Here is a 12,443-nt window from a genome sequence, read left to right on the forward strand (position 1 = left end):
CAGGATTTTTGCAGATGATGCAAAGTTATCTGTAATGAAGTACCATCTGAAGGAAGCTGCACAAGTATTCAGTCAGACCTTGATAAGGTTTCGAAGTGCTGCAAAGATTGGTAACCTGCTTTCAATATTCACAAATGTAATATTGTGCATATCACAAAATGAAAAAAAAGGAGTATCCCATGACTAGCATCAATGAGTCTGTTGGAAACAGCCAACTCACAAATACCTGGGTGTAGCACTTTCTAGAGACATAGAATGGAATGACCACATAGGCTCAGTCATGGTTTATATTGATATAATACTGGGGAAATTAAATCAGTTTACAAAGGAGACTGGTTACGAATCACTTTTGTGACTCATCCTAGAATATTACTCAAATGTGCAAGACCCATACCAAATAGGACTAAGAGGGGATACTGAACTTATACAGAGAAACACACCACAAATGGTCACAGGTTTGTTCAATACATGGACGAATATCACAGAGATACTGAAGGAACTGAACTCACGGACTCTTGAAGACAGACTATCTCAAAAAAGTCCATTAACAGAGTTTCAAAAATCGGCTTTAAATGGTGACTTTAGGAATATACTACAATCCCCTACGTATCACTCACACAAGGATAGTGAGGGCAATATTAGAATAATTACTGCAAGCACAGAGGCATCCAAACAATTATTCTTCCCATGCTCCATATGTGAATGGAACAGGAAGAAACCATAACAAGACTGGCACAATTGGACGTACCCTTCACCATCCACCTCACAGTGACTTGTAGAGTATAGCTGTAGATGTAGATGTGAACACACTGCAGAGTGCCTTGAAAAAGCACTGCAAGCAGTGAGAGCAGGGTACATGGGAAGCTGTTCACTGAACAAAACAGGTTGTGACATAATAAATGTACTTTAATAGAGCTGTGGTGGTTCTTATCAACAAGTACGAACTGCGGAGCATAAGATTATCAATAGAGGTTACAGCATGCACTTTTTTTTATGGAAGAATAGTAATGTCTGCTGCTAATATCTTAGTTCTAAAAGTGATGAATTCAGTGATGTTTCACCTTCAAAAATCAGATTAGTATTACTGGCTAAATTACAATTTTTTAAGTTAGATTTATCTAGGTTACATATATTTTACTAACACTATTATGTCCTCAGTCACAAAATTTTTATTTTCTTATTACTGTCTGATGCATTTTGGAGCTACAACTCCATTTTCACCAAACAGTAACAGAACAACACTTATTAGTTTTTAAACAAGGAAACTTTGTCAGCCAGGACGTATGCAAAAAGTACTATTGATATAAAAGGAATAAGGCACTGAAACTTTACCTGTATTTGACTACATGATATCCATATTCTGGATTGGTGAAAGACTTCCACGTTTGCATTTGCTTTCTCTACGATTTGGCTTGTTTATGACAGTGCTCATAGTGGCCACCAAATCTTAATTTTCAAATTAAAGATTTTTTACAGGTTAAAGTTGTCATTTTCTAGTCATAACTTCACTTATATTTACTCAGTGGGGTTAAGAAACATACTACACTGGACAGAACAAGTTACATATTTTAAAACTATATGTCGTCCAAGTTGAATTATGTCACATTCTGATGTACACCTTGTGCAGTGTAAATGTGTACAGATCTGTAGTTAAGCTGGATGGGGCACATAAAATGTCATGCAGCAGGTGAGGAATGGCTTTATTGATCACAAAGTATGCTTGATGTTTTTCAAAATAATTTCCACCTTCATTTCTAAAGATGTAAATAGTTCTGAAACGAATTATGCATACTTTGTGAGCAATAAAGTCATTTAACACTGTCTGGTTATACTGGACTTCTTATGATCAACTAATGATTCAAACAGCCAGCACATGCCACAAGTGATAAAGGCAGACACATTAAAATACACATTCACGTCTACTGAACTAATGACCATAGAATGTCGTAGTTAATCTTAACCATAATTAAGTCACATCTAGAAATTTCTCATCGAAATTTTTTTGATGTAACAATAATCTAAAATTGGTCTGCCAAAGAGTGACTTCTCTCCTTTAAAAAACAAGAGTACCCCATTCCTCAGTTCAAACATACTTTTCAATACTTTACCCCTTGAAAGGCATCGAGCATTACGTATCAAGGTCATGTTTAGTTAGTAGCATCTTTGGAAAGAATGCACACCAAGTTTCAGCCATATTGGTCTATTTCTTTGTGTTTGGCATTCGTGTGAATCAAGGAAGTTGAGTCACTGTCAAAAAATGGACAAAAAAGAATTTTGTGTGGTGATCAAACACTACTTTATGAAAGGCAAACCACCTCACGAGACTAGAAGCTTGATAAACATTACAGTGACTCTGCACCTTCGATTAAAACAGTTTATAAGTGGTTTCAAAATTTTCGGAGTGGCCGTATGGGTACAAGTGATGCTGAACATTCTGGATGCCCTGTGGAAGTTACGACTACAGAAATCATTGATAAAATCCATGATATGGTGATGGATGACAGAAGAATTAAGGTGCGTGAGATTGCTAGTGCTGTGGGCATCTCGAATGAACGGGTATGTAATATTTTGCATAAACATTTGGACATGAGAAAACTACCCGCAAGATGGGTTCCGCGATTGTTCACGCTTGACCAAAAACAATCATGTGAAGTGTTGCAAGGATGGTTTGCAGCTGTTCAAGAAGAATCCGCAGGACTTTAAGCGCCGTTTTGTCACTGTGGATTATAACATGGATATATTACTATACTCCTGAGACCAAACAACAATCTAAACAATGGGTTACCAAGGGAGAATCTGCACCAAAACAGGCGAAGACCATTCAGTCAGCCAGAAAGGCTATGGCAACTGTCTTTTGGGATTCGCAAGGAATAACCCTCATCGAGTACCTGGAAAATGGTAAAACTATTACAGGTAAATATTATTCATCATTATTGGACCATCTGAAAACAGAGCTGCAAGAAAAACACCAGCAATTGGACCGCAAAAAAGTTCTTTTCCATCACGACAATGCACCGGCACACACCTCAGCAGTTGTGGTCCCAAAATTAATGGAAATAGGATTCCAACTCGTTTCACATCCCCCCCTATTTTCCAGACTTGGCTCCCTCGGACTACTATTTGTTCCCAATTTGAAGAGATGGCTGGTGGGACAAAGATTTTATTCAAACAAGGAGGTGATTGCAGCAACTAATAGCTATTTTGCAGACTTGGACAATTCCTATTATTCGGAAGGGATCAACAAATTAGAACAGCGTTGGACAAAGTGTATAAGTCTAAAGGAGACTATATTGAAGTAGTTTTTTATTTTTGCACGGACTTTTCGAACGCCCCTGTTTGTATAGCCGTTTGCAGAACTTCATGAGGGGGTGGACCACGTTCTTTAGCAGCCAGAGCCTCCTGATGAATCATGCAGTGAGGTCATACAGCATCAGAAGCTACAGCTTAAAGTTTCACTTGCAATCCACCATGAATTCCAGACATTGAGCGAGCTCCGTCTGTGCATACTCCAATGCGCCTAAGCCACGATATACCGTTTTGATTAAAAGAGTATTGAGCATGTCAAAAAGGCTTTCAGCTGTAGCTATTTTTAGTATCAGCTCACAGAAAAGAAATTCCTCTATCAAACCAACATAAGCAATAAAACGATCATCTTTATGAATGTCAGTTGCTTCGTCCACTTTAAGTGCAAAATAGCTGTTGCACAATTTATCGATTAACTGCTCGAGTAAATCGTCAGAAATATCTAAAACTGTTCTACGCACCGTGTCATTAGAGACGGGAATACTTTTCAACTGTTGAGCATACGAGTCAACGAGCATTGTTGATACTATATCAAATCACTGCTGGTAAATCCAGAGTTTCTGCAACCGTATGTAGTTTCTTGCATTTAGCAATTCAATGAGAAATCTGGCAAGAGACTAAAAGGGCCTTGGGCGTCACATTCGTCATTCTAGTTAAAGTTCTTCTGGGTAGATAATAAAGCATTTAGTTTCTTCACCATTGATCGTAGTTTTTGTGAAGCCTAGCAATAAATAGTTTGCATCATACCTCCTCATTTTCACCTTTGGAGTATCTCCCTCCCCTCCGCCACTTGACGGACCACTGTTGTCTTTATGTTTGTCACTAGTCAGGAACTGCTTCATACTGCAGTCAAGTCTTCCTCACACAGTCTATAATTATAAGACTATAACTATAGTTGTCACTACTGGGATGCATCGAGATACCTGAACCAAACCTTGCACTGCATGGGATAGTTACGGGAATAGTATTGGCACAGGTGACAAAGGGTATTCTGCCGACTATCTAAAGAAGCAACACAACCTAGGAACAAAGCCTACTCAGCTCACACGTGTAGGCTTTGTTCCTAGGCGGCATTGAAGGAAGTCGCACAGCTCGACCAATCACTTCAAACAACGCTGAAAATGTGGCTGGGGTTTCATATTGTCATTGACCACACCTGGTGTTAACTCCAAAGTCTGGTGAAATTCAAGCCAGATCAACGGCATGTCATATGTTTGACAGAAGATAAACCTAACTGTCTGTTGCTAAGAACACATGCCCCCCCCTGCCCCCCCCCCCAAACATAACACATTCCCCCTTGCACACGATTTGTGCTGCCCCCTCCCCGCCCTTGGGGTCACACCCCACAGTTTGAGAACCACTGCTCTAAAGCTAACTGTTCACTGTAATAAATCATATGCCAAAGCTACCTGCTATGTATTTCTGCAGATTTCTTTCCATAAAAACTGTGAAATACAGCTGAAATCACCATGGTGGAATGAATGCAGTGATTTCCAAAATCAATGCAAGGAATTCAAAGAATGAAGCAAAGAACAGATTAATTTAATTTTTAAAAAAATGTCTGCCCAAAAAGAGTCTGCATGGTTGAGAAGAAGAAGAAATCTTGAGAATCAAAATGAGTAACTGCTCTCAAAATACTAACATACTTTAAAGCACTGAAAATATGGAAAGGAAATGAATACCAGGAAAATCAAGCATTTAGAAATAGAACTTTTGAAATGGAGAATAATAATGGTGCACAAGTTTTATGACAATAACACAGTAAAGAAAATATCAGTATTTTGTAGTGGCTCCTGTTTTTATGGAGGACGACACGGGCATAGGAGTTGTAGAATATCACTTTCAATGCATTTTTTTTTTCCCTTCATTTATTGAGAAAATAGCCACCTCTGTAACACTGCCATGAGAGCCAGAGTACGTTTTTCCGCTTTCCCCAAAAATCTTTTAACATCAAATTAGCCACATTGACACCTGCGCTATACATATTTTAAATTCTTGCAGAAATATCTGAGATGAAGAACATAGCTCAATGATGCTTCATAATCAACAATTATTATAACTTGTTTACTGGCAACTTCATTCTCTCTTAATGAATGCTTCGATCTTTTCTTCACGGAATTAATACCCTCTTTGCTTCCTTAATTTCAAACTCAAGAGTTGGACAGCACTTGGTATGCTATGGTTATACTTTAATGTCTCAGATGAGAATGTTCTTGGTCGCATTTTAAACTCAACAGTTAATGTGGAAGTTTTTTAAAGCTATTTACCCCAATATATTATGATACAACATTTACGTTACATTTTTCAGTTTATTCTATTCTGTCAGACAGTCTTAACACAATACACACATACCTGAGCTTCAATAAGATGGTCACAGTGTATTGTTGATGGGACAGCAACCTTTGGCAGACCTGATGAGATGAACTGCAGCATTGCCATCTGTGCAGTAGCATCTTGCATTGCAACACGGTCCGGTCTCAGCCTGAGGTAACTTGTGCCACGCACAATATCCTGCTTGTCCGGTTCATCCAAATGAGAATAAAGAACCTTTTCTGATAACGTCAGAGGGCGACCCAGTCTATTGTGAAACCAAAGTACAATGATGCATTATTCATTGTTTTAATACCTTAAGCATCTAAACAGAATACCACCTATATGCACTCAACCTTACTGCAACGTTCCAAAGAATTTGCAATTTAAATTATGGACGTGTCATGTGAAGATAAATGAATTTCATGTTAATAGCAAACAACACTGCAAATTTCAAACAAAAAAGTCTGCTTTATATTTTCACTTAATATTACAGAAGCCAACAATCAACAGGTGGATACCTACCTCTTTTTAACAATACTAAGGTTCTTCTCAAGTTTTTCGTAGGGTAAGTAACTGTCTTTGTCGAACCTGCTCATGGCGACTTTCCGAGCCGCAGCAGCAAGTGGCGAAACATGAAAGCATCGCCGTTGAATTTCTTGTGCAGCAACCAGCCATGGTGTTCCCTACATTGCAAATGTACCAATTGGTAACAAACACTAAAACTGCTCATGTGACAAAAAGGTATTTCACAGCACAAGCATAAATGCATAATATTTGTGCAAATAAGGTTCAAACTCATGTTCGAAACTACTTGCTACTAAAATAGTTTCAGTAATTAGAATTGTCACAAACTTTTCTCTAGTAAAAAAGCATATGGCATCAAGGGATTTTGAAATTTAAGCACAAACTGATTTGGCATAGTTGAAACAATGCACTGTTTCTGTGTAAAAGGCACGAGGAGGACAGTGAGAATTAGAGGAAAAGAAAAAGATCATAATAAAGATTATTCAGAATGCTGCTTATAAGAGCCTCAAACAAACCAAACAGTTTATGATTCCACATTCCTGGTGCAATAAATATTAACATAGGCCTAACTTTCTATTTTGGAACTAAAGCACTGCACTGCAGTAGAAATTGAGGTTTTCTAGTCATTTAAAATGAATGGCAGGGTGAGACTTTCCAGGGAGGGCCCACAAAAGAAACCTTCACCTCCAAATGTATGACTCAGTCTGATCTAAATATGAAAATAATTCTTCACAAGATGCAAATGTCAAACTAAATTACACATACAGAACATAGCCTGGATATTACATTGGAAAGAAAAGAGCAGCTATGAGATACAGGATGCTTAATGATGTATTGCTGAAGAGAAGAGTCTGGTGATAAAAGGCTGATAAGGAAAATACATACTTTGGGCAAAAGGGGAAACAAGCAATTTGATGGCCACTTCAGTAATAATAATAATAATAATAATAATAATAATAATAATAATAATAATAATAATATAGGAAGTCACGCTTGATCAAGGTCCGCGTCACTTTCCATTTTTGACCAGACATAACGTCTGAGAAAAACAACAACAACAACAACAACAACAACAACAACAACAACAACAATAATAATAATATACATTAGTAACTTCCTGGCAGATTAAATAGATTAAATCTATGTGCCAGATTGAGACTAACTTGGGACCTTTGCCTTCTTGGGTAAATGTTTGGGTAGCTCAACCCATAGAGCACTTGCCCGTGAAAGGCAGAGGACCTGAGTTCGGGTCTCAGTATGGTAACAGTTCCAATCTGTCAGGAATTTTCCTATCAGCAGCAGCACAACTGCAGAGTGAAAGTTTTATTCAAATATATATAAGTGATACCTACCTTTATGCAAAGAATTTGCAGGCTATATTCTGAAGCGAACTATTACCTGAATCTTTTATTTTAAGTAAAAAAGAAAATTAAATACTCATCAAGCTCAAGGTTACTATTAACACTACAGTACTTTATTCTACATTGGAAGTTGTGTATCAAAGGAATGTCAACCTCGGATACAGCTTGTCATCTCAAAGAATAAGCACTGAACTTTGGATACTTTTAACACATGCAAGGAATCTAATCTTGAGCATGAAATAAATGTTCAGACAGGTATCTAACACCCAAATCTTTGTGCACGAACGTACTACCTGCAGTTTCCCAAGTATGGTATGGAGCAAATTTAAAGGGTTTATCCTCACTAAAACTCAACCTCATTCATTCAGTATGGGATTATGAGAGCAATTTGGATGGAAACACTCCAAAATATAAACTCAACAAAATTGACATCCTGCAGCACCGTGCTATTAGACTTGTTTTGGCAGTAAGAAATCCACTCTGACAAACATACTACTGATGGAAGCCAAAGAAATACCACTGAAAATTTGTGTATCTATTAACTCAGGAAATTATATTTTGCAGGGCACTTAAGTCACTGTTCCTCTTCAGAGATTTCAGCTGTCCAACAAAACAAGCAGTACCAGGGATATGCTGTGTAGCAAAGAAATAACTCTATTAGCCTGCAGTTGCAGTCACACTAAATACACCACTCCACTCATATTGAGTTAGGTGACACCTCTGATGTTAAGACTTTAGTGTTAAACTCCTCGCTACAAACCATCCATACCACGTCAACCAAGGCGTTCCTTCACTTCTATCTCTGAAGACCGAAATACCATTCAGCAAACCTTAAAGTACCCGGTAAGCATCTCGATATACACTTGCAGATGTAAGTCGAGTGAAGCAACAGGATTTGCATACTTGTGCCCCACTACGAAAACACCCTCCTCCCTCAAAATGAGCAGCTTTACAGTTGAAGTTCTGGGAGTAAGAAGCACTCGGATATACAATGCATAACATCAGTGATATTCCACTAACAGATTTGCAGAATCACCTCAAAAAACTAGATTGTCAATCCTGGAACTTGAAAACAATCTATTACCTCTTTGATGTAAAGAAACTATCCAGTGATCAAATGACCCAAAATATACACTTTCTCTGGGTGACAGGGCATTGTGGTGCAAGACAGCTAATTGTTAACCAATTAGTAAAGAGTGGCACCACAAAAGAAATACCTTTCATTGTATGTCTAACTTATACAACAATCAAAGTTTAAACATCTCCATATTGTGAATGTCCCCCCCCCCCCCCCCCCAAAGAAATAGCAGATCAAGACAAGCTTCTGTTCGGCTGTTCCCACTATGCGAGTCACCAGGCAACTATCAAACCAGGAATCCCCCACCCACAAGCGTTACAAATCTTACCTGACAGACAAAAATTTATGTCCTCATCACAATACATTTTATGTAGTCATCACTGCCAAATGTATATGTTGGCAAGCGGAGGAGGAATGTTGGACGTGGATGGAAACAGTCAGGATGCACCATATTAAAACTTTGCCATGATCTTCAAGTGTTTTAATATTCCCAGCCACAGTGCCGTGTTCCTCTCTGTCTGCATCACAGGGTCCTGCAATGCCGAAGACGCCACTTCGCTGTCTGCAAAAGAGCTTGGTGCGGGATGGCTACCTCTGCAACCCGTGCAATGTACTGCAGCATGCCGGCCGTGAACAGCCGCAGGCATTTTGACGTCAGGATGTGCCGGCAGCCAACTCAGAGGCCTTTGCCCCCTTTGCCTCAGTGCTGCTAACTGGAGAGCCGCAGTGGCCCGCTGCGTGCTTCTTTGCCGTCGTGGTTAAGATTGCGACGACAAGCACCTGCGATCCGACAACCAAATCAGCAGCCCTCACCTTGGGATGCCTCCGGCATGGGTTGGGAGCCAACAAGACTGCCCGCGGTAGCGAGCTGTCGAGTGGCCCGCCCCTGGCTGGCTACGGACCCTGATGGACTGGAATGCTGGTGCCCCATCTGCTGCAGTGTGTAGCCGGTGATGTGACACGCCCTGCTGTCACAGGAGAGCTGCCACACTTTAAACCCCTTTGTTAGAAAACCGGCACCTATTTATACGCGGATGTGTGCCTCTGTTTTGCTAACGTGCCACTCTGAGTCATGTACTCCTAACACCTAGGCAGGCGAGTGGGCCCCTTCTGCCTGTAACTTGCGCTATGCAAACTGCTGCGTTTACTCTTTTCAGTGATTCTACGGCCCTGTGGCCTCCATTCTATTTCGCAACCACTGGTAAGTTTAACTTACTGTCAACAGGCCCGCACCTGGCTGTAACTTGTGCGGTCAGAAGTATTGCACAGAATCTAAATTCTTCCTATCTTAAACGGTGGTGCCGCTACAATATTCCCCCTTCGGAAAGACCCAGTCCCCGGGTCGACGTCTAACTACTCTTAAACTTGTTTGGGTCAGCACATACTTATGACATAGTTACTACTACTATTAGAAAACTTAGATGTGGTCTACTCCTCTTAAAACACATGACATGAGGGGGGGAAAAAAATCCTTACTGGATGACCACTCCACTTAATGTTCGATCAACCCCTTACCTGCCCGTCTTATGCCCTCGATATCCAATCCACTGGGACTTGGACTACCATCAGTTCCCTCTTGGAATTGGTTCTCTGCCTGATCAGAATGGAAAACAACACACAACAAAGTTAAGGTCGCGATGGCACTTGGCACAGAGGTGGTCAAAACGATCGTTACTTGTCATTGCCTTTCCCTATATCGAGTGACATGTTGCACAATCTGTTCGGCTGGGACGCGCCCCTCTTGCTCTGAAATGAACTGATTCCAGAGTTGGATTTAACAAGGTCCAATTCTGCCTTCGCAAAAACTCTAAAGTTTCTTCTGGCCAGTACAGCTGTGGCTGTGTAACATTCAATTGAGTGAGTCCTGAAATTGACACTGGCAGACTGGAGGTTGATCCTATTATGTTACATGCAGTTCCATTGATTAAAATTCCGCTATCCTTGAGCTCCATATGTTTCACTTCGGCAAATACTCCATGCTCAAAACAACTTGCTATTACCATCAAAATTTTCGTAGGTGAAGAAGATCCAAGGCATCCTGATCCACTGCAAGCTCAATTTTGGCTCCACGATGCCCCTTAGATAGTCTAGTTCTTTCCTCCTGGCCTGCTCTCACTCACTCACTCACTCACTCACTCACTTGCCTGGAATCACATCCGGACAACCCTTAAATGGCCGCAACCGCCCAATGTGTACTATCGTTGTTCTAGTTGGTAGCTGAAGGTTAACATTAACGGGGTATGTGGTTTCAACTACTTGGTATGGCCTTTGATACCTTGCGACAAACTACTTCGTTTTCCCTTTTGGCATATAGGGGCTGGATAGCATTACCCATTGCCCTACTCTATACTGTGGTAAACTTCTTTTCCACTTCACGGCATCTTCCTGCCTTTCCAAAGCCTTCGTATTTGCCTTTAGTACCCGTTTCCAAACATCTTGAATTGTCCTCGTGAATTGACGTACAGATTCACCAGTCCTTCCTTTCTGTAGGTTCATTAAATCAAATGGCGACAGCATTTTTCACCCATACACTACCTCAAACGGAGACAAACCAGCATTGGTATGGACTTTTGCATTGTATGCGCATACAATACGCTTCAAATACTCGCCCCACTGATGGTCATGAGAATCCACATAAAAACTCAGCATCTGCCCAACTGTTCTGTGTACCCATTCTGTCCTTCCGTTTGCCTGTGGATGCAAAGCGCTCGTCCACAACTTCTTTACATTCAACAATTCACACAGTTCCTTCATTAAATACGACATGAAGTTGGTCCCTTGGTCAGAAATTATTGTCTCTGGTACACCAAACTTCAAAATCCAGTTGTTTACTAACACTTGCGCGACCATTGCTGCCTGTTGATTTGGAATAACCACCATCTCCACATACCTCGAAAAATGGTCTATTATTGTCAGAACAAATCTGTTCCCTAATGTTGTTCGACTGATACATCCTAAGACATCAATTCCCAACACAGAAAACAGACATGCCGCTTCCAGCAATCTTTGTAGCTGTATCCGTTTCAGACTCAAATCTGCTCTCTGCACAGATGGTATACAATTCTTGACATGCTGATCCACAACTGCTTTCCTACCCCTCCACCACTCTCCTATTTGTTGCTCTACTCCCGCCATGACCAGATAACACATGATCTTGAGCTTCTTTTAAAACCTCACCTCTCAGCTTCACTGGCACTACTACCCTTGGCCCTATCTTCTTTTCCCTGCACAGAAGGCCGTCGTATATTGTGGCTGTGTCCACTACAATTTACAATCGTTGTCCACGTCCTGTAATTCTTGCCATACTGCTAGGTCATAATCTACAACTTCTACTTTTGCCACCTTTCTACTCAGTGCATCCGCATTACCGTGCTTCTTCCCAGGCTTGTGCACCACCTCGCAGTCTAATTCACTAAGCCTCACAGCCCACCTAGCGAGTCTAGTGGACGGATCCTTCAACCCCAACAACCACTTCAACGCAGCATGATCTGTCACTATCCAATATCTTCTCCCATATAAATAACATTTAAAATACGTTATTCGATACATTATGCTAAGCATCTCCCCCTCTGTTGTTGAATAATTACTCTCTGCTGCATTCAACTGCCTAGACACATGGGCTACAGGATGTTCTTTCCCATCAATTTCCTGATTAAGAACACACCCTAATGCTTGATTCGATGCATCGCATGCTAGAATAAATTCCTTTTCAAAATCTGGAAACACAAGAACTGGACTTGATGTTAACACTTCTTTCAGTTTGTCAAATCCTTACTGACACTGTTCTGTCCACTCAAATTTCACACCCTTCCATAATCGCAACAATGGCTGTGCTAAATCTGCAAAACCCTTCATGAACTTTC

The 12,443-nt window shown here is 40.5% G+C and overlaps 1 protein-coding gene across 1 annotated transcript in view; it reads right to left on the bottom strand.

Annotated features, from left to right (window-relative positions):
• The window catches only part of LOC124775007 (probable aconitate hydratase, mitochondrial), a 108,968-nt gene that overhangs the window by 79,339 nt on the left and 17,186 nt on the right, over positions 1-12,443 (bottom strand). Inside the window, 2 exon segments of the mRNA XM_047249760.1 lie at positions 5,656-5,881; positions 6,139-6,299. Of these exon segments, the coding sequence (XP_047105716.1) occupies positions 5,656-5,881; positions 6,139-6,299 (387 nt within the window).

Source organism: Schistocerca piceifrons, chromosome 2 (genome assembly GCF_021461385.2).
Source record: "Schistocerca piceifrons isolate TAMUIC-IGC-003096 chromosome 2, iqSchPice1.1, whole genome shotgun sequence".
In the NCBI taxonomy this organism is placed as follows: Eukaryota; Metazoa; Arthropoda; class Insecta; order Orthoptera; family Acrididae; genus Schistocerca; species Schistocerca piceifrons.